Source organism: Macaca nemestrina, chromosome 5 (assembly GCF_043159975.1).
Source record: "Macaca nemestrina isolate mMacNem1 chromosome 5, mMacNem.hap1, whole genome shotgun sequence".
In the NCBI taxonomy this organism is placed as follows: Eukaryota; Metazoa; Chordata; class Mammalia; order Primates; family Cercopithecidae; genus Macaca; species Macaca nemestrina.
Window position 1 is genome coordinate 166,421,279 of NC_092129.1, and position 23,555 is coordinate 166,444,833.

The 23,555-nt window shown below is 38.9% G+C and overlaps 1 protein-coding gene and 1 non-coding gene across 6 annotated transcripts in view; one reads left to right on the forward strand and one right to left on the reverse strand.

Annotated features, from left to right (window-relative positions):
• Positions 1–23,555, forward strand: part of LOC105482493 (nucleoporin 153) — a 109,441-nt gene extending 85,886 nt beyond the window's left edge. For 4 of the 5 annotated variants that reach the window (XM_011742629.2, XM_011742627.2, XM_011742626.3 and 1 more), the window contains 8 exons: positions 924–1,049; positions 3,183–3,800; positions 8,055–8,249; positions 8,817–9,701; positions 12,147–12,503; positions 13,466–13,738; positions 21,644–21,812; positions 22,149–23,555. In XM_011742629.2, the coding sequence (XP_011740931.1) occupies positions 924–1,049; positions 3,183–3,800; positions 8,055–8,249; positions 8,817–9,701; positions 12,147–12,503; positions 13,466–13,738; positions 21,644–21,812; positions 22,149–22,230 (2,705 nt within the window). In that variant the 3' untranslated portion in view covers positions 22,231–23,555. The remainder of the gene's footprint in view (positions 1–923; positions 1,050–3,182; positions 3,801–8,054; positions 8,250–8,816; positions 9,702–12,146; positions 12,504–13,465; positions 13,739–21,643; positions 21,813–22,148) is intronic. The other variant, XM_011742631.3, reaches the window with a different exon arrangement.
• LOC112426808 (U6 spliceosomal RNA) lies at positions 19,051–19,152 on the reverse strand. The gene has a single exon (XR_003018216.1). It is a non-coding gene; the product is annotated as a U6 spliceosomal RNA (small nuclear RNA).

The following is a 23,555-nucleotide window of genomic DNA, read 5'->3' on the forward strand; positions in this document are numbered from 1 at the left end:
TCTTTAGATGTAAACATTCTAGACTTTCCAACCTGCTTTTACCCATAACTATGCCTTTAAGAATGATTTTTGTGGGCCAGGCATGATGCCTCATGCCAGTAATGCCAGTGCTTTAGGAGGCCAATGTGGGAGGATCACTTGAGGCCAGGAGTTTAAGACCAGTCTGGCCGGCCATAGCGAGACCCCATGTCTACAAAAAAGTAAAAATAGTTAGCTAGATGTGGTGGCATGCAGCTGTGTTCCTGGCTACTTGAGAGGCTAGGATGGAAGGATTGCTTGAGCCCAGAAGTTTGAGGCTGCATTAAGCTGTGATTGCACCACTGCACTCCGGCCTTGCTCACAACCAGAACACTCACTCTCTGTTTTGAAAAAGAATGGTTTTTGTGGCTACCTAAGTATTTCATCATGTCACTGTTAGATAATTTATGTAACCATCCCTTATTAAATATTTTACCATATAGGTTTTCAATATTATAACTGAAGGATATTTTCGATTATATTAATAGTGTGAATTTCTAAAAATGAAATAATTGCTCAGTTGAAAATTAATTTTTTGATTAGTTTTGTAAATTGTTGTGTAATCAAATAGATATTTCATGCAGTGGATGGACTTGCCCTAGTTGCCATATCCTCTCCAGTTTTTTAGTTTGAGTTTTTTGATTATCAGTCAGTTCATTGGGCGACAGTTATAGTTTATATTTTTTTGCCTTTTTATTGGTGGGGGGAGTTATACAGTATGGGAATAGTGTTTTTATCTCCTTGTAATGGCAAATTAACCCTATAAAGTCATTTGTTTATTGAATTACAGTGACTTTTTTCATGAACTCTTATCCAAAAGATGGTTTTGAAAGATTTTTTAAAATGCATTTAAGAGTCCAGTGTTTTATTTGGCATAATGTTTTTTACAATTAAAAATATTACAGCTTACGACGTCACTGCAGTGAACAGTACAAGTTGTAAGAAGACACCACCTGAAGATTGTGAGGGTCCTTTTAGACCTGCAAAAATCCTGAAAGAAGGAAGTGTTCTAGATATTCTAAAAAGCCCTGGTAAGATAATTAAAAGATAAGCCTTTTAATTACAAACTCATGATCTCATTTTAATGTCATTTTGTATTATACTTGAGGCTTTTAAAAATTTCTGACTAGTTTGGTAGGAGATTTACTTTTGAATAGAGATATAGTTAGGTGTAATTCTTTTGCTGGAAATATCTTACAAGCCTTACTTCTTTGGAATTTAAGGACTATACTAAAATGAAATCTCTCAGAGGCAAATGTAGGAGGAGAAAATGGATTCTCCATTAATAGAGACAGGCCGGTAAGGACTAAGAGGGAGTAAACCTGATGATACACATAGAATGTCTTTCTCTTACGATAGCGCTGAACTGCCTTCTTGAATTATTCCCCAGTTTGGTAAATATGGAACAAGGCCAAGTGGAAAGCATTTGCTGAATTATAACATACATAGGGAACATTACTCACTTGAATTGAAGCAAGATTTGAAAGCTAGTAGGTAATAATTAGAAAGGGGATAAATAATTCTCAGATAAGAATAATTTTTTGTTTGAAAACAAAGAGGATGTTCCTAATTCCATTTGTGACGTGTAGTTTAAGAGTGTAAAACTGACCGGGTGCGGTGGCTCACGCCTGTAATCCCAGCACTTTGGGAGGTTAATACGTGTGGATCACTTGAGGCCAGGAGTTCGAGACCAACCTGGCCAACATGGCGAAACCTCATCTCCATTAAAAATAGAAAAAATTAGCTGGGCGTGCTGGCGTGCACCTATAGTCCCAGCTACTCAGGAGGCTTGAACCTGGGAGGTGGAGGTTGCAGTGAACTGAGTTTGAACCATTGCACTCTGACCTGGGCGACAGAGCAAGACTTTAAAAAAAAAAAAAAGAATGTAAAATTGTCTGCGAGATAATCTAATAGCTCAGAAATAATTTAAACTTACCCACCAGATGTGTCCATGTGTAATAGGATAGGTTTTTTTAAAAAGTAAGATTGGCTTTTACAGCAGGATTTAGAAGCATTCAATTTTTGTGGTCCAGCTCTCTCATTTTATAGATAAGCATACTCCCTACAGGAGTCCAGTAGCTTAGACAGTTCCATGCAGTTATGGCAGAACTCCAGAATGCTTGTACTCGAATTAACCAAGTAGTAGGCAAGCATCAAATGTGTATAGTCTGTCTTATGTATCTGGGGTTACACTTTGCATTCATGATGCCAGCCTCCCCCGGCTCCCTTTTTACTTCTTAAATAGGAAACGTTTGGGGAGAATCTTCATTTGACTGAAATTAGGAAAATCTGAAAAAGTGGGAAGAAAAAAATCTGTAATGCATTGAGATGGTTACTGTTAACATATTGCCAATCTTAGTGATGTAAATTAATCATAAGCAAAATAACACATGTTGACCACTAGGAATAACTCAAGTATGTGGTATTTTGTCCTTAGGCTAAAAATAGCTCTAGGCTTGATTATTTTGTGGAACTAGAAAACCTCTCGTAACCGTCTACATCTTCTTTCCTTTTAATTTTTCTTTGGCGGGTAAAGGCTGTAGAAACAGATCACAGATGGTGTTGGTGTGTGTAAGACAAAAGTTAACTGGTCCTAAGTAAACATTACAAAGTCATTCTCATGAGTAAAATATAGCTTGAGTGAATGAACTCAATGACAGCAGTTTTGGTAACACAAAGACTTGCTCAGCTGATTTTACTGAAGCTAGAGGATAGCACAGTGGTAGGTTATGACTGGACAAAATTTAAAGATGATATTGAAGCCATTTGGCATAGTCAATGGAACACAAAAGAAGAAATGGATGAAGGAGTAAGAGGACTGAGTATTCTGTGTTTGTAGAAAGACAGAATATAATAAAATATGGATGGCAATAATACCTATCAGTAAATTAGTACCAAGGAAAGCATCCAGCTAGAAATTCCTTGAAGGAGGAGGTGATATCCTGTAAACACAACATCTTTTGTGGAATTTTAAATGGTCTAAGTCTAACTTACTAGGTGAATGATAAATATGATTAAGTGAAAAACAACTCTTAAGTAGTTCATCTTGGATTGTAGTAAGTGTGCAGTGAAGTAAATGTCTTCTCAGTAATAATCAAATTAATGCTTTGATTTATAAAGCTTCTCTAACGTTGTTTTTGCACTCTCTCCTTTGTTCATTGTAGGTTTCGCATCACCGAAGATAGATTCTGTTGCTGCTCAGCCCACCACAACAAGCCCAGTAGTTTATACAAGACCAGCAATAAGTAGCTTTTCTTCTAGTGGAATTGGGTTTGGGGAAAGTTTAAAAGCTGGGTCATCATGGCAGTGTGATACATGTCTACTCCAGAACAAAGTTACAGACAACAAATGCATAGCCTGTCAAGCAGCAAAATTGTCACCCAGAGATACTGCTAAACAGACTGGAATTGAAACACCAAACAAAAGTGGCAAAACAACTCTTTCTGCACCAGGGACAGGTTTTGGAGACAAATTTAAACCAGTGATAGGCACTTGGGATTGTGATACCTGTTTAGTGCAAAATAAACCTGAAGTGATAAAATGTGTAGCCTGTGAAACACCGAAACCTGGAACTGGTGTGAAGCGAGCTCTTACATTGACAGTGGTTTCGGAAAGTGCTGAGACTATGACTGCTTCATCTTCCAGCTGCACTGTGACCGCTGGTACCTTAGGATTTGGAGATAAATTCAAAAGGCCTGTTGGATCTTGGGAGTGTTCAGTATGCTGTGTTTCTAATAACGCAGAAGACAATAAATGTGTGTCCTGTATGTCTGAGAAACCAGGTATGTTTTTGGCTTTATGGAGTAATTTTGCTTATTACTTTAGTCGAACATTTTAATTTATTCTAAGAATCCCTGTTTTAGATGTTTCAGGATGAGCATTTCTCATACATACTAATTTTTCTAAACTATCTTGAGATAAAAATGTCTTCTTTGCGGCTAGATCTTTATGTTCAGTTAGGATAGGTTATGTGTTAACTATTCTGGTATATATGCCAATCTCCTCTTTCTGTACAATTTTATCAGAAATTTGTTCAAAGTTGACTAATACCCATGCTGAAAGATCTTAGAATGGGGTAATATTTCTCAAACCTTTGTATAGAGTAAAATACTACTTCTCCATATAGAAATCAGGATAGCTAGTGGTCATATACAGAGAAGGTTTCTTTAAGGGGTAGGCTATAGTCGTTAATGAAAAGGTTATAGCTGTTGCAATGATTGTAAATTACCAAGTCACTAATTCTAATCTAGGCAGCCAGAAACAATGGAGTTAGTTTTGAGTTTTTTCTGTTCCTCTGTTCAAAGTTGGAAGAATTAGTGAAGATTCATATTGAATCTTTAATTCATCCAGAAGTGGCTCTGATGGTTTTGTAATATTATATAATTATATGGTGCAGATATATGATAATATGGATATCCGGGGAATTACACTGTTTTCAATGCATTATTCATGAATACGCAGTTTTGTGTCTGTAATGTACAGCTCTGAGTTACTAACCCTAGACCCCTTGCCTGAACCCTCGTGCCATATTTCTGATTCCTACTGGATGTTTCCCTATGAGTGAGATTTTAGAATCTTCATTTCTTTCCTTTTTTTGAGACAGAGTCTCACTGTGTCACCCAGGCTGGAGTGCAGTGGCACGATCTTGGCTCACTGCAACCTCCGTCTCCCAGGTTCATGTAATTCTTGTGCCTCAGCCTCACGAGTAGCTGGAATTACAGGTGCATGCCACCGCGCCCGACTAATTTTTCGTATTTTCAGTAGGGACAGGGTTTCGCCATGTTGGCCAGGCTGGTCTCTGACTCCTGACATCAAATGATCTGTCTGCTTTGGCCTTCCAAAGTGCTGGGATTACAGGGGTAAGCCACCGTGCCTGGCCTAGAATCTTCATTATGAAATATCTTTGTCTTCCTATCTGGTACCCCTGCCTCACCTACAGAAAGAAAGCCCTTGATGTATGCAAGAAAGCAAAATTAATTTTAAGTTGATGGGGAGTAACAGAACTTTGAGTCAGGAAGTAATTTGTTACACATTGGACTTCATCCTTTCAGTGATGAACCATCATTTTCAGCAGAGGAGCGATACAGTCAAGTTCGTATTTTTGATGAGTCAACTCTGGCTTTTTAGATAATGGATTTGAAAACAACAAAATTTGGAGACCAGAAGATAGATTAGGAAGTGGTATCAATCATAGACAGTAGGCCAGACACCGTGGCTCACGCCTGTAATCCAAGCACTGGTAGAGGCCAAGGCGGGTAGATTGCTTGAACCCAGTTCAAGACCAGCCTGGGCAACATGGTGAAGCCCTATCTCTACAAAAAACACAAAAATTAGCCTGGCTTGGTGGCACCCGCATGTAGTCCCAGCTACTTAGGAGGCCAAAGTGAGAGGATTGCTTGAGCTCGGAAGGTGGAGGTTGCAGTTAGCTGAGATCATGCCACTGCACTCCAGACAGAGTTCGACCCTGTCTCAAATAATGATAGGCTGGGCGTGGTGGCTCACTCCTGTAATCCCAGCACTTTGGGAGGCCGAGGTGGGCGGACCATGAGGTCAGGAGATTGAGACCATCCTGACTAACACGGTGAAACCCTGTCTCTACTAACAATACAGAAAATTAGCCAGGCGTGGTGGCAGGCGCCTGTAGTCCCAGCCACTCGGGAGGCTGAGGCAGGGGCAGGAGAATGGCATGAACCCGGGAGGTGGAGCTTGCAGTGAGCCGAGATCATGCTGCTTGCACTCCAGCCTGGGTGATAGAGCGAGACTCAGTCTCAAAAAAAAAAAAAAAAAAAGCCAAGCTTGTACACCTGCGGGGTGCATGTGGCTCGGGATGGCTGTGAATGAGGCTCAACACAAATTTGTGAGTTTTCTTAAAACATTATGAGATTATTTTGCTATTTTTTATTTTTTTTTTAACTCATCAGCTGTTGCTAGTGTTAGTATATTTTACATGTGGCTCAAGACAATTCTTTTTGTCCAGTGTGGCCTAGGGAAGCCAAAAGGTTGGACCACCCCCTCCCTTCCCCGCCGATATAGGCAATAGATAATGGACTGATTGAACTGAATAGGGAATGGAGGACGTACAATTAAAGACATTGATTTCAAGATGCTGATGTCAACATTCAGATATATGTAATGTGGCCAGGCATGGTGGCTCACGTCTGTAATCCCAGCACTCTGGGAGGCTGAGGCAGGCAGATCACCTGAGGTCAGGAGTTTGAGACCAGCCTGGCCAACATGGCAAAACCCTGTCTCTACTAAAAATACAAAAATTAGCCAGGCATGGTCGTGGATGTCCGTAATCCCAGCTACTTGGGAGGCTGAGGCAGGAGAACAGCTTGAACCTGGGAGGTGGAGGTTGCAGTGAGCCGAGATTGTGCCACTGTACTCCAGCCTGGGCAACAGAGTGAGACTCTGTCTCAGGAAAAAAAAAAAAAAGTTGTATGTAAGGCCTTTGGGTACACCCTTTGGGTAGAGATGTGGATTTGGGGTCATTAGTCCATAGTTTTGGTATTTGAAGTCATGAGAGTAGAGTTGAGTGAATAGAAAAGATGGCCTGAAATGAAAGTCTGCTGGCTTATAGGGAGTGGCAGGAATAAAGCTTTTGAACAGTTAATCTTTTAAAAAGGTGCAACAAAGAGGAAAAACAAAAACTACATGGCACTGGTTGCTTCAGAGGAGGGTGGATTTCAAAGGAACAAGATCAGAGGTCTCCATAAAAAGGCTATTATTCAAGCAAGAGATGGGGTAGTGGTTGGGGTAATGTTGGGGGTGCATGAACCAGAATAGCAGCAGAAGAGTCAGAAATTGATTGAAATAGATTTGAGAAAAATGTAGAGGAGGAGTAGTATCCAGCCAGGCTAACCAAGTAGACAGTGGAGTCACCAACTAAGAGACTACAGTGACAAGCTCAGAAGTGTAGATTAGGAAACTGTTTTGTTGGAATTTAAAACCACTGGAGTAAATGAGAGCTTGTGAGGACAGTGGGCCAAGATGGAACCCCAGGGAGCAATTTGGTTGGCAAGATAGAAGAGAACATACCTATAAAATGTAGAGATCATTTAGGTAACTATGGAAGAGGTGGCAACAGTTGTAGGCCATCTAGAGAAGTAGGAATACCAGAATGAATGGCTTCACTGTCAGCACCATATTTTGGGCCTTACCAAGCCATTCTTTGTGTGCCACCTCTCCCACAAACATGCTAGTTCTGCTTAAGATTTGTCACCTCTGTATATCCTTCTCCTGCTTCTTAGTCATTTCTTCCTTCTTTGCACACTTGTTTTAGGTTGTCACTTGGTGATGGTGCTACTGTGCTTTTATTTTCCCCCTTTAAGACCATGAGCATCTTACAAGTTAAGCAACATTTTATTCATCTTTAATGTCCCCAGAACCCAAGTGTGTTATGATGCTTAATAAATGTCTGTTAAATGGCTAGCATGTAACAGAAATGCCATGAATATAGTAGTTGTCAAGTTAGATTGTGAAGTGGATGTGAAGTAGATGCACTTCTATGCAAAAACTATCATTCAGAGGCAGAGATCTATGCTTTGAAATCTTGAAATTCATATGGTCTGTGACTATGTATTTTATATGTTAGGATATTGCCTACAATTTACATCTTATGTCTTAGAATGCTTGCTGTTTGAAGAAATTTGAAAAATATTCTTAAGAAAAATTTAGTATTTGAGCCCCTAATTTGTGAGCATGATTTTTTTTCTTAAACCACAGCAGTTCAAACATGTGGTTAAGAGGGAGCTCACCACTGAGCAAGGTGATTTTGAGCTGCTCATTTATATGGTTAAAATAAATCTGAGAGTTCTATTCTTTTTTTTAAACAATATAAATATGAACAATTGTTCGTATTTCTGGCACGTTCTGTGTTTTACTAGGAAATATTATTAGAAATTGAACACTTAAACTTAGGGGTGTCATTGAGATACATATTATAAATTAAAATTTTCATGAATTCTGCCCCTCCCCACTCCCTGTTTTTTTTGTTTTTTGTGTGTTTTTTTTTTTTTTTTTTTTTTTTTTTTTAGGAAGTTCAGTACCTACTTCAAGTAGCAGCACTGTACCCATCTCTCTGCCTTCTGGAGGCTCTCTAGGATTGGAAAAGTTCAAGAAGCCTGAGGGGAGCTGGGACTGTGAAGTGTGCCTAGTGCAGAATAAGGCTGACTCTACCAAATGTTTGGCATGTGAAAGTGCAAAGCCAGGCACAAAATCTGGGTTTAAAGGTAAGGCCAAAAAAATAAAAATAAAGGTGATGGTAAAGCGCCTTTTTGTAAGGCCATTTAAAAATGAAGTATTTGAGAACAGCTTCAGTGTTCACTCATTCTCTCTTGAAAATTAATATAAAATGAGATTATCCTGAGATGTTTATATCTGTTTCTGAATTATTGTAAGGTCAGTTAGTTGCTTGTCAAAGGATATATGCATTTGTAATTTTTGGTAACTAGTGACAGATTGCTCCCTGTGAGTTTTGTGCTCATTTATACACCCACCTGCAATGTGTAGCCTGTTACTTCCAGTCTCATTGCCAGTATAAACTTTATCAAACTTTATCTCAGCCAGTCTGATAAATGAAAAGTGGCATGTCAGGATAGTTGTGAGGAGTGAGATACAATTCTCATACCACATAAATATTGGTCACCTTGAATTATGTTTACAACTGCTGGTAATACTCTTCAAAGTAGACCCTTTCAAAGTTATTCCTATGTTTCTTTGGTGTTCAAGATGTTTATATTTTGTTTGAGAGCATCAGTACATTAATTGTCTATGTGGTGTCTTTTATATTTTTGCAGGCTTTGACACATCTTCCTCATCTTCGAACTCAGCAGCCTCCTCATCCTTCAAATTTGGTGTCCCATCACCCTCTTCTGGGCCTTCTCAGGCTTTAACAAGCACTGGAAATTTCAAATTTGGAGATCAGGGAGGATTCAAAATAGGTGTGTCATCTGATTCTGGGTCTGTAAACCCCATGAGTGAAGGCTTTAAATTTTCTAAACCAATAGGAGATTTTAAATTTGGAGTATCATCTGAATCTAAGCCCGAAGAAGTTAAAAAAGATAGTAAGAATGATAATTTTAAGTTTGGACTTTCTTCTGGTTTAAGCAACCCAGTTTCTTTAACTCCATTTCAATTTGGGGTGTCTAATCTTGGACAGGAAGAAAAGAAAGAGGAACTGCCCAAATGTTCATCTGCAGGTTTTAGCTTTGGTACAGGTGTTATTAACTCCACTCCTGCTCCTGCTAACACCATAGTGACCTCTGAGAACAAGAGCAGCTTCAACTTTGGAACCATAGAAACCAAGAGTGCTTCAGTGGCTCCTTTCACATGTAAGACATCAGAAGCTAAAAAAGAAGAAATGCCTGCCACCAAAGGAGGATTCTCTTTTGGCAATGTGGAGCCTGCCTCTCTGCCATCTGCCTCAGTGTTTGTTTTGGGAAGGACAGAAGAGAAACAGCAAGAGCCTGTCACTTCTACTTCCCTAGTTTTTGGGAAGAAAGCTGACAATGAAGAGCCAAAGTGTCAACCAGTGTTTTCCTTTGGGAATTCAGAGCAAACCAAAGATGAGAATTCTTCCAAGTCCACATTTAGTTTTAGCATGACAAAACCATCTGAGAAGGAATCTGAACAGCCAGCAAAAGCCACTTTTGCCTTTGGAGCTCAAACTAGTACTACAGCTGGTAAGTATTAACTTTATTATTTTTTTTACAAGTTGCCTTTACAGATGCAGCAAGTCAAGTAATGGTTTGCACTGAACGTAGTTGAGAAATACAGAACTCTTTGGGAAGGAACCTAGGATTTTCAGTTTGAACCACTCTTTAAAACCCTCATGATTCTGATGAAGTCATCTGTGGATCTAATTTTGAGAAATATGGCAGTAATGCAAAGCTCAATATAGTGCATATTTATGTGTGTCTTTCTCTTCTGTTTGGGCTTTTATAATCAGAATTGGTATCTACTACCTGGAAAATAAGGATTCTTAGCTTATGAAGTATTTTCTACCATAATCTATGGTATTGTTTATAAATAGTTACAGATAACCAGTCCTCATCAGACATTAAGAAACATAGACAACAAATATAATTAATCCTGAGAAACCAAGAGATTTTGAAAGCTGAAGTCCTGGGGGAAAAAAAATGACACAGCACCTTAAAGGTTAAAAGCATCATTGTTGGTGGATCATATTAAAGTCATTCTGTGGGCGGAATAGCAGGAAGAACATAGCTGATCATCAGATTAGTGAACTAGAATTTCCCTGAACTTAGTGCACAAGTACAAAGAGTGATCCAAGTTAGATCCACAAGTTCCTCTGGAATAGGAGTGACCTAGAAGATAAGAAGTTTTGGGGGAATATCAAAGAAGTGACAGAAGAAAATTTTCTAGATCTAAAGAAAGACATTGGTCTTAAAAATGGAAATTACCTATTGGCAAAGATCACTGAAATTTAGGACACCAAAGCTAAAACCCCAAATGCTTTCAGAGAGAAAAGCTATTTGCCACAAATAGGAAGATACCAGATTAGCATCATCTTCTAATTTGCAACATCACATGCTAAAAACAGAACAGTACCCTCAAAATGAAAATGTTCTTGAACCTAGAATTCTGTTACTAGCCAAATGTGTTTAAGTATAAAGACAGTCCGGGTGCCGTAGCTCACACCTGTAATCCCAACTAGTCAGGAGGCTGAAGCACAAGAATTTCTTGAACCTGGGAGGCAGAGGTTGCAGTGAGCTGAGATTGGCCACTGCACTCCAGCTTGGGCAACAGAACGAGCCTCTGTCTCAAGAAAACCCAACAACAACAACAAACACAGAGGCAAAATACAGGTGTTTTTAGATGTGCAAAAGTGCAAAAGTTGAATATCCATGAATACTTTTGGATAATAAATTGGAAACACTCAAAATTAACTTTTATATGGAATTCAACAAATAACTATGAGCAGTTTTTTGTCTGTCATATATTTACTTAGAAATATAAAGATAAAATAAAAGCTAAAATTACATATTATTTGGAAAGCAACAGAAATATGATAGGGTCTAATCAGATTTGATGGTGAAACACCAGGCTGTGGTAGACACTCTTAACCATTCTTCCATTAGCCAGCTTGAAAGTGAGCCAACATATTCCATTTTCTGTAAGTCAGACTAATGCCGATAGCATACTGTGACCAGCCCTGCATAGTGTGAAGTATTGGAACTGAGAGATTATTGGAATAGTTTAGAAAAAAGTCTTCAATAAGGTGGCTGGATTCAGAATCATGATATAAAAATCAAAAGTTTTTCTTCAAATCGGCATATCTCATTTGTTTTTTTCTAACATTTCTGACTTGTATTTTATAAAAGCAGCAGAACTTTTAACGTGCCAAATAATAAAAGAACACAAAAGGCGTACTTGTTGCTGGGAGAAGATATTCCCTTCCTCCTCCCTTAATTTTAGTTCTTAGGGGAATTTTTGTAGAGCTTGACAAGCTAAACTTACTCTAAAATTCACATGGAAAGGAAACTATACAAGAAATTTTGGGAAAAAAGGCAGGCACACAGGCAGCTTTGTTCTGCTATCATCAGTCCATGGTGTAAAGTTGGAATAATTAAAACAGTCTAGTGATAACGGTAGAGGAAACAAGTATATGCATTTTAGGAAATGTAGTGTGTCATAAAGACAACATTGCAAATTAGTGCACAAAGCCTGTACTAGTTGATGCTGTGGAGAAATTTGGCTATCCATTTAGATAAATTGAAGTTATGATTTTGCCACATACTGTAACATAAATTGCAAAATTAAATATATAAAAGTACAGCTATCTTCCGCTATCTAAACTTGCTATTCAACTACAGTATCCAGTTAGATTTGGATTCGAGGGGTATTTTTATTAACCTGAATGCCAAAGGCCTTCCTGTGAAAGGCGCAAAATCCATAAGCTATAAAAGAAGATGAATGTATTTGATTTTGTCAAAATCTAATATAAACAGATGTCCATTTGATGAATTAATCTATATGAAAAACTTAACCTACTTTTCTAGCGAATTTTAGGGTAGGAAAATTCTAGTGATTGTAGGGTAAGGAAAAAGTACTTTCTGAGACTATTCTTAAGGATTTATGTTTGTTTCTTAATTTCTGTCTTACAGATCAAGGTGCAGCAAAGCCAGTTTTTAGTTTCTTGAACAACAATTCCTCTAGTTCAAGTACACCAGCCACTTCTGCTGGTGGTGGCATATTTGGTAGTTCCACCTCTTCCTCCAATCCACCCGTGGCTACCTTTGTGTTTGGACAGTCCAGCAATCCTGTGAGCAGCTCTGCCTTTGGTAACACTGCTGAATCCAGCACCTCTCAGTCTTTGCTATTTTCTCAAGATAGCAAACTAGCAACCACATCCAGCACAGGTACAGCTGTCACCCCATTTGTCTTTGGTCCAGGAGCCAGCAGTAATAATACTGCCACCTCTGGTTTCGGCTTTGGAGCCACAACCACGTCTAGCTCTGCAGGTACATTTACAAAAGAAAAAAATGCATTGCAATTGGATGGGCTTTACTTATTAGCAAATAACATATAGCAGGTTATCACAAAATGGTGTGAATGCCTTTTGGTCATCTGTACCAGGGTTGTTGTAATTAATCACTGTATGTACAACTTTAACATATTTACCTCTTGGGAGCCATTTTTCTCATTGTGGTAAGAGTGTAATACTTAATTTTTCCAAGCTTTGTTTTTTGTTTTTGTTTTTTTTCTTTTGAGATGGAGGCTTGCTCTGTCACCCAGGCTGGAATGCAGTGGTGTGATCTCGGCTCACTGCAACCCTCGCTCTCCCTAGTTCAAGCAATTCTCCTGCCTCAGCCTCCCAAGTAACTGGGATTACAGGTGCCTGCCACCACACCTGGCTAATTTTTGTATTTTTAGCGGAGATGGGGTTTTACCATGTTGGCCAGGCTCAAACTTCTGACCTCGTGATCCGCCCACCTCGGCCTCCTAAAGTGCTGGGATTACAGGCGTGAGCCACTGTGCCCAGCCCCAAACTTTGTTTTTAAAATGTTAGGTTGTCAGTCACCAGACACTGGAAGTTGTTTTATTAAACATCAGTCTTTATTATGCAGTATATATATATATATATATATATATATGCACATCATGAGGTGATTTCTGCACACATTAGATTTCTGGTGGGAGACTTTTCTGAGATATGTTCCTTTACCAAAAATTGTTGGCTGTGAAGGTATGGAGTAGTTGTTAATTGCAGTTTTTGTTTATATGAATTTAGTATGTTTCACTAAATAATGGTAGAGAGAGTTGTATTCTCAATCATTATTTAAAACTTGTCTTGATGGAATTTGGTTAACAAGGTAAGAGTCTGAAAAGAAGCTTGACATTTGCTTGTGGGTTTTCAGAAATTTCTTGAGGATAATCTGACATTAGCCACCATGGCGACTTAAGTGTGTCTTTGGGCCTCCAGGATCCTCCTTCGTATTTGGAACTGGACCTTCAGCACCATCTGCCAGTCCAGCATTTGGTGCTAACCAGACCCCAACATTTGGACAAAGTCAAGGTGCCAGCCAGCCTAATCCCCCAGGCTTTGGATCTATATCATCTTCCACAGCATTATTTTCCAGTGGTTCTCAGCCTGCACCACCTACTTTTGGGACAGTGTCAAGCAGTAGTCAGCCCCCTGTGTTTGGACAGCAACCTAGTCAGTCTGCGTTTGGCTCTGGAACAACTCCTAATTCCAGTAAGTGTGCCGTGATGCTGTTGTATCTGTATGAGTTTTGTATGTCTTAAAATATTTTCCTTTGAGCTTGGAAACCATTTGTATGTTTAATTTTAAAATTACCTCTTGGCCGGGCACGGTGGCTCACGCCGTAACCCCAGCACTTTGGGAGGCCGAGGTGGGCGGATCATGAGGTCAGGAGATTGAGACCATCCTGGCTAACATGGTGAAACCTACTAAAAATACAACTAAATACAAAAAATGAGCCGGGCATGGTGGCAGGCGCCTGTAGTCCCAGCTACTCTGGAGGCTGAGGCAGGAGAATGGCGTGAACCCGGGAGGCAGAGGTTGCAGTGAGCCAAGATCGTGCCACTGCACTCCAGCCTGAGCAACAGTGCGAGACTCCGACTCGGGGAAAAAAAATTATCTCTTGTACTTGGCAGAATAAAGAGGTAATATGGTTGGATTTATATGTAAACAACATTCCCAGGTTTCACAGACTTACAACTTTTTAAGGTAGTAATGTATTTTAAAGTGTTAATTTTTACTCTGACTTAAGTATGAGATTCATTCAGTCTGGTTTCTTTTCAACTCTGAATTTTTGGGCTCTCAGAGCTAGCTTTAAGTGCATTTTCTGATCCTATTCATGATTGGATTTGCGTCAGGAAGTTACCCCCAGGTCCAGTGCTCTCTCCTGAGGCAGTCCCGCTGAGTTGTCTCATGACACTTTCTATTTAGTGATGATACTAGCCTTTCCATTTGACCTGCATATTTAAATATGACTAATCAAACTGTATTATAATCCTGTATTTTCTTAAAATTGTTGATATTTTCTAATTGTGAAATATAACATGTAGAAAGGGGTGTAAAATATAAGTGAACAGTGTAATATTGAAGCAAATGCTATATAATAACCACCTGGGAGCCCCTCATATATCTGTTTTTGAAAACATTCCTCTCTTTCTCCACTCTAATGATGACCACCGCTTTGTCTTTTATGGTAATCGCTGTTCTTTGAGTTTTATTACTGAATTTATTGGCCAATATATGCATCCCTAGAAAATGTAGTTTTGCCTGCTTTTATATATAAATGAAACATTACTGTATGCAATCTTTTGATTCTTGATTCTTTCGCTCTAAGGTTTCTAAGGGTCATCCATGTTTTGCATATGGTTTATTGTCATTGCCATAGAGTAAATCATTGTATGAATGTACTGCAGTTTATCTATTTACTGTTGACGTATGTTTCAGTTGTTTTTAACAACTAGGAAATGCTACTCTGCACATTCTTATATATGTACCTTGGTGCACATAAGTATGTTTTTCTAGAGTATATATGTTTTTCTGGAGTTTTTCTAGAGTATATACAGTGGCATGGGATTGCTGAATTAAAAGGTTTGTATATCTTATACTAGAAGATAATACAAACTTTTCCTGTTGAATTCTGCCAGTTCATACCCTACCACTATTGTATGAGTTCTTATATGTGGCTTCTACTTGATTTCTCATGTGTGTGAATTCTTTTTAAAAAGTGTTTTTTTTTTTTTTTTATTGGCCATTTTTCAGTTTGGCTTTTACATATGGGTTTGTAAAAGTTCTTTATGTATTCTGGTTATTGGTACTTTGTCAGTTAATGTACATACTAAAATTTCTCCTGTTTTCTGATATATATTAACCATTTTGATCAGGATTTTTTCCTCTAATATGAAATTGGGAAGTTTCGATTTCTTTCACACAGTTAACATTTTTCTCTGTCGTCTTCTTTTTTTATGTTTTTTTTTAAAGACGGAATCTTGCTCTGTCGCCCAGGCTGGAGTGCAGTGGCTCTCACTGCATCCTCCTCCTCCTGGGTTCAAGTGGTTCTCCTGCCTCATCCTCCCAAGTAGCTGGGACTACAGGCATCCGCCACCACGCCTGGCTGATTTTTTTGTATTTTTAGTAGAAACGGGGTTTCACCATGTTAGCCAGGATGGTCTCGATCTCCTGACCTCATGATCCGCCCACCTCAGCCTCCCAAAGTGCTGGGATTACAGGCATGAGCCACCACGTCCAGTCTTTCCTCTGTCTTCATAGTATAGAGACAGTATATGGTTAGATCACGATTCGGATTATGGAAATGCTGATTATTGCTGAGCCATATGGTATACTGTAACTTTCTATCCTATACAGAATTTTGTTTCTCTGACATTATTGACTTCCTCTCTCTGTTAATTTTTTTAATTTAAAGAGCAATCAATTTTATAAACTAAATACAAAGAAAAAGTCAATTTTAGGGAGATCTTTCTTCCAGTTAAAGAATTGAGACAAGGCTACAAAGGCCCTAAAAATTAGCGTCACACTATTGTTAAAACTTGGGGAAGGACAGCATTTTAGGGTGGAGGTTCTCAGTTCTGTAACAAAGTAGACCTGGATAGTAAAGATGTTAGAGAATCCTTTTTAAAAATTTTTAAAAAATGTTTTGAGATAGGGTCTTACCTTGCACCCACAGACTGGAGTACAGCGGTAGAATCTCAGGTCACTACTGCCTCAACCTGCTGGGCTCAAGCCATTCTCCTGCCTGAGCCCGCCAAGAAGCTGGGACTACAGGCAGACACCACCACTACACCCATCTGTTTATTTTTGGAGTGGTTCGTGGTTTGTAGAGACGGGGTTTTGCCATGTTATCCAGGCTGGTCTCGAAATCCTGAGCTCAAGCAGTCCACCCACCTCAGCCTCCTAAAGTGCTACGATTATAGGTGTGAGCTACTGTGCCCAACCAAGGTGTTAGAAAATTCTAGGCTCTGGGTAGCAGCATAACTATCCCCAAAAAAAAAGCCATACTACAAAGTCTAGTAAAGGTCATTCCCACAGAAAACACAAAGCATTCATTTTGTCATACATAAAAATGTAGTGTTAGTAATAATCCGGAAGCATTTTTGATAAAAGTGAAAAACATATTTTAAAGTTTTTCATTTTTAAAAACTGATATGTGTTATTTTGTTACATACAATGTATAATAATCAAATTAGGGCATTTAGGATATCCATCACCTTGAGCATTCATCATTTCTTTGTATCAGGAATATTTCAGATCTTCTCTTCTAGCTATTTTGAAATATACAATAAATTATTGTTAACTCTACTGTGCTCTCAAATACTAGAATTTATTCCTACTATCTAGCCATATGTTTGTATTCATTAACCACCTTTCTTTTCCTACCACCATCCCAACCAAGCCTCTGAACCATCATTCTGTTCTCTACCTTTATGAGATCAACTTTTTTTTAGCTCCTACATATGAATGAGAACGTTGAATATTTGTCTTTGTGCCTGACTTATTTCACCTAACATAATATCCTTCAGTGCCATAGATGTTGTAGTAAATGACAAGATTTTATTTTCTTTTAATGACCAAATAGTATTTCACTGTATATCAGATCACATTTTCTGCAGCCATTCATCTGTTGATGTACACTTAGATTGATTCCATATCTTGGCTATTGTGAATAGTGCTGCACTGGACATCGGGTACAGGTATCTGTTTGATATACTGATTTCCTTTTCTTTGGATAAATAAGTAATGGGATTGCTGGATCATAAGGTGATTCTATTTTTAGATTTTTTGAGAAACTTCCATACTGCTTTCCATATGGTTATACTAATTTACATTCATACCAACAGTGTATAAGTTTCCATTTCATTGCCAGCATTTGTTAATTTTTGTCCTTTTGGTAGTAGCCATTCTAATGGGTGAAATGCTGCCTCATTGTGGTTTTGATTTGCATTTCCCTTATGATAGTGATGTTGAGCATTTTTTCAGGTCTATTGGCCATTTGTGTATTGTGTTTTAAGAAATGTCTATTCAGATCCTTTGCCCGCTTTTCAATAGGATTATTTGGGTTGTTTGTTTTTTGTTTTGCTGTTGAGTCCTTTGAGCTCCTTGTGTATTCTGGATATTAGTTCCCTGTTGGATGAATAGTTAGCAAACATTTTTTCCCTTTCAACAGATTTTTCACTCTGTTGATTGCTGTTTAATATAGTCCCTCTCGTCTATTTTTTTGTTGCCTGTGCTTTTGATGTCTCAGCCATAAAATCTTTGCCTAGGCCAGGGGGGGTCCAATCTTTTGGCTTCCATGGGCCACTCTGGAAGAATTATTGTCTTCGGCCAAACATAAAACACATTAACACTAACAAACAACAGTTGATGAGCTAAAAAAGAAAATTGCAAACAAAAAAATCTCAGTGTTTTAAGAAAGTTGATGAATTTGTGTTGGGCAGCATTCAAAGCCATCCTGGGCTACATGTGGCCTCTGGGTTGGACAAGCTTGGCTTAGACCTGTGGTCTGTTCTAGAGCATTTCTATCTTTTCTTCTAGGAGTTTTGTAGTATCATGTCTTACACTTAAGTGTAATCCATTTTGAGTTGATTTTTATATAGGATGAGAAGTAGGGGTCTAGTTTCATTCTGCGTATGGATCTCCAGTTTTCCAAGCACCATTTACTAAAGAGAGTATCCTTTTCCCAATGCGTGTTCTTGCCATCTTTGTCGAAAATCAGTTGGATTTGTGGATTTGTTTCTGAATTCTCTATTCTATTCCATTGGTCTGTGTCTTTTTATACCAGTCTCATATAGCTATATATGGTAAGTATAGCTTTGTGTAGTGTATTTTGAAGGCAGATAGTATACCTCAGCTTTTTTCTTTTTGCTCAGGATTGCTTTAGCTGTTTGGACTCTTGTGGTTCCATATGAATTTTAGGATTTGCTTCTCTTTCTTTTCTGTTCTCTCTCTCCTTCCCTCCCCTTCCCCTTCCCTTCCCCTTCCCTTTCCCCTTCCCTTTCCCCTTCCCTTTCCCCTTCCCTTTCCCCTTCCCTCAACAGAGTCTTCTCCACGGAGTCTTGCTGTGTCGCCCAGGCTGGAGTATAGTGGCTCAGTCTCGGCTCATTGCAGCCTCTGCCTCCCAGGTTCCAGCGATTCTCCTGCCTCAGCTTCCTGGGTTGCTGAGATTACAGGTGCATACCACCACGCCTGGCTAAGTTTTGTATTTTTGGTAGGAATAGGGTTTCGCCATGTTGGCCAGGCAGGTCTTGCATTCCTGACCTCAGGTGATCCACCCACCCACCTTGGCCTCCCAAAGTGCTAGGATTATAGGCATGAGCCACAGCGCCTGGCCGGATATGTTTCTGTTTCTATGAAGAATGTTATTGGTATTTTTGGTAGGGATTGCATTGAATCCATAGATTGCTTTGAGGAATATGGCCATTTTAACAATAATAGTTCTCCTGATCCATGAATATATGTTGTCTTTACATTTGTTTGTGTTCTGTCTAATTTCTTTCATCAGTATTTTCTAATTTAAAAATATAGAACACTTCATGAATTTGGGTGTCATCCTTGTGCAGGGGGCCATGCTAATCTTCTTTGTTCAAGTTGTGGGTATGTGCTGCTGAAGCAAGCACTGAAAGCACTTTTCTCACAGGGTCTTTTAACCTGTTCCTCCTACCAGGCTTTCTTGGCTTGCTGTTTAACTGTACTCTTGGGAAACCTCTTTTTACCACTCTTGTGGAGATTCCTTTTAGCTTCATATAAGAACCCGTTTCCTGGGTGTCATGTGTTCCCTGTTACTCCCCTTTTTGCTGATACAGCACATCTTCCAGCGATTCTTGAGGGTTCAGGGATGAACATTTTGAGGCCATACATGTCTGCAAGGATCTTTATTCTCACCCCATGTTTGGTAAGATTTTGATTGAATATAGATGTAGATTGGAAATCATTTTTATAATTTCAAAGGCCTTTCTCCATTGTAGACCTTTCTGGCTTCCAGAGTTGCCTGAAGTCTTGATCTTTTCTCTTTGGCCTGTTGCTTCTTTCTGGAATTGTTAGACTGTCCTCTTTTGCCTCCATTGTTCTGATATATCAGGATGTGTCTTGATGTGGGTTTGTTTTTATCCTTTGTGTAGGGAGTGCAGCATGCTCTTGTGAACTTCCATTTTGGGGAATTTTCCTGAATTACTTATTTGAAGATTTTGTCCCCTCATCCTTCCTTTCCTTCTTACCTTTTGTCTTCGTGTCATACTTTCTGAGATTTATCCTTCATTACCCGTTCTGTTGAGATTTTAACTTCCACTATTTCTTTAATTTCTAAGTATTCTTTTTTATTTTCTGGATGTTTCCTTTTTATGCCCCTCTGGGTTCCCCCCACCTCCACCCCACCCAACCGCCAGTGGATGAAGTATTCTTTAAAGATACTGAGTTCAGATTTTTCTCCTTAAAGTTTTCTTTGCTGAGTCAGTTTTCCCAAAATTGCTTTTATTATTTTTGTCTCAAAGTTGTTCAAATGTCTGGTTCTCCTTGGCTACTTGTAGTTTTTAATGGGTGTAGGACACATAAATACCACTTAAGTCCTTTCTACATTGATAGGGCTTACAGATCTCGAATTTCGTTGTAGATTTATCTGGTTTGTCTAGCTTTATTTTACTTGGGAAAATTTGGATGTTAGTATCCTTCGTTCTTTCCACTCAGTTTGTCAGATTCCCCAAAGAAGATACATCCAGTCTCCTGCTTGGAGGGTATCAGGGAGCTTCCATTTGCCAGTGTTCTGGGAGCTAAGATTGGGAAGATGGCTGGAGCGCTCGGTATTTAGTGAATATTGACCTATTCTTAATTCCCGTTTTCAAAATGACATTATTGCCCTTAACTGTACGTGGTGTTTCCCAGTCCAGACACTTCTACAAAGACTAAAAAACTGAACTTCTGTTCTGGTGGAGTGGAAAAGGAGAATTACCATCTTTTTGTTTGTTTGTTTCTTTTCCTTTTGAGATAGGGTCTCACTCTGTTGCCCAAGCTGGAGGGCAGTGGCAGAGTCAGGGCCCACTGCATCCTCGACCTCCTAGGCTCAAGAGATCTTCCCACCTCAGCCTCCTGAGTAGCTGGGATTACAGGTGCACACCACTATGCCTGGCTGATTTTTTAAAAATTTTTATAGAGATTGGGTCTCACCGTGTTGCCTAGGTTGGTCTCAAACTCCTGGGCTCAAGCAATCCGCCTGCCTCGGCCTCCCAAAGTGCTAGGATTACAGGCATGAGTCACTGCACCCACTGATAATTACCATCTTGGTGTGGGGAGGGATTGATCCTGGGTATCTGCTTCTAATCAGATACTCTGCTATCCTTTTTTTTTTTTTTTTTTTTTCAAATTCCCACGACATCCTCTCTTCCATAGGTATCTGGAACCTAAACATTTTGGTTACGTTTGGTATAAATGCAATTGCTTCTGTTCTTTCCCTGCTGCTAGTTCAGTATCACTTCTGGTCAGCCTTCCAGCTTCTAAACCTTTGTTGCTGTTGTCACCTCTCTATCTTTGTAAAAATCCCTTGTTTTAATGCACTTTTCAAAGAAGATAGAGCTAAATGTATTTGTTGATTTCACTATCTTTAACCAGAAGTCCAGACTGCCCTTTCCCCTTGGTCATAGGTAAGTTGTGTGATTTGTTGGAGGTGTCAAGTGAGTACTATGTGTCAGTGGAGAAAATAGTTTTATTTAGATTAAAAGACCAAAATATTTTAACTCTTTGCATGTTTTTATATGTAGAGGTCAGAGTCATTAATTTAAAAACCTGTCATTTTGCGGCCGGGCACGGTGGCTCACGCCTGTAATCCCAGCACTTTGGGAGGCTGAGGTGGGCAGATCACCAGGTCAGGAGATTGAGACTATGGTGAAACCCCATCTCTACTAAAATACAAAAAATAAGCCAGGCATGGTGGCATTCACCTGTAGTCCCAGCTACTGGGGAGGCTGAGGCAGGGGAATTGCTTGAACCCGGGAGGCGAAGGTTGCAGTGAGCCAAGATTGTGCCTCTGCAGTCCAGCCTGGGCAACAGAGCGAGACTCCATCCCCCCAAAAAACCCTATCATTTTGCCCTAATGAAGTATTTCTGCTTTAACTATTGTAGGTTCGGTTTTCCAGTTTGGCAGCAGCACTACAAATTTCAACTTCACAAACAACAATCCATCAGGAGTGTTCACATTTGGTGCAAATTCTAGCACACCTGCAGCCTCAGCCCAGCCTTCAGGCTCCGGGGGCTTTCCATTTAACCAGTCGCCAGCAGCATTTACAGTGGGGTAAGAGAATTTTTTATTGAAATGGAGGATTTACATTGGTAAGGGTATGTGCATGTATATGTTTTGTTTTTAAAAGTCATCAAGATTCAGTATGGTTTGGGTAAAATTAAATATGTTCTCCAACATAAATTTACCGTACTACAATTCTGGAGAGTTGTATTACAGTTTGAGAAAAAAATAACAGTAGCGTGTGTGTTAGGTATAGCAGAAAATGTACATAGCAATGTGAGTCTACTCCCCCGCCACCCTGCCCTTCTGCTGCTCATGGTAAATGTTAGCATTTAGAAATTTTGCTCAGAGCATCATGTCACATTATGAAGTTTTTATTTTTCACAGGTCAAATGGGAAAAATGTGTTCTCTTCTGGAACTTCAGTCTCTGGTCGGAAGATAAAGACTGCTGTTAGACGCAGGAAATAAAGGTCACATTGGTGTTATACGCAATTTTAACAACAGCTGGTGCCCTGCTTTCAGATACTGGATTGTACTTTGTGCTGGGGTTATCTGAAGTCAGATCTGCCTAAGGACTTCTTTAATTTTGGAATTTTCCTCCTCTTTCGTTACAGAAGCCCCAACCCGCCTCACCCACCCTTTTTAAAAAATATAATAGCTAGACTGGTGACTGATTCTTCAGCAAAAATATTTTATGATCCAGCAGATTATTCACTGATTTGACATAGTCTGGCTGTACCCAGGAATGGAGCCTGCACGGCGAATGGCTTTGTATAGAACCTCTTTTGTCTACACCATTATGTGCGCTGATAAGCGTTTACGGAACGCATTGAAATTGTAATTATATCTGAGGAATTCTGTATAGATTAGAATTCTGTATAGATTAGAGAATGTTGAAACGGATGATTTCTATGCTGAGTTTGTGCTGGTGTATGTGTGAAGTGAGTGAGTTGGGTGTATTGTGCACTAAACTTTTCTGATAGAGGAAGCCTGATTAAAGAATGGTCCGTGCTGAGGACTTGTTAGATCTAGTTCATCCTCCATTTAATAATTATATGCTATTTCTATATTTTCATTCTTCTATCACCTGTCTTGCCTTTTTCATTATTTTATTATGAAACTTGTGTAAATACAATTTTGTTTCTGTACTTTTTTGGCATAACATAAATCTGTGAACTTGAAATTTGAATTTTGTGTTAGAGATTTTTTTTGTTGTTTGTTTAGTCTTGTCTCAGATTTTATTATGTAAATCCCATTATTCAAAGTTGCCTAAATCCATTTGGAAATCTTTAAAAAAAAATTGGGGATTCTTAAAGTTGAATTTATTGGCTTTTCTGATCCAGTTTTGTTTGGACCAAAAACCAGTATTGTACAAAGTATTAAGCATATATTTTTATATTTACTAAAATGGACTGTGGTGACTTTGGATAATAAGGAAAAGTTTAATATTAAAGCCATGTTTATTACAGTATAATTAACATGTTAAACCATGGGATAAATGCCATCAATAAAAAATTATGACATACTTTTTGTTCTAGTTTTACCTCATAATGAAGGCACATAGTATTATTGGGAGGGGACTTTTTAAAATAAAGGTTAACTGTCTCATTAGAAGAATACATTGACGTGATTTAGACAACTCCTAAGAGAAAGGGAAAGTATCTGAAAGTATCTAAATGCACAACATATAGAAGGTACCCTAGTTCTTGCCTGGTGCTATGAATCATGCCTAATTTGCACATCGACTTACATACCTTTTTTAAAAGTTGAAAATAAACATGCACATTCATTTC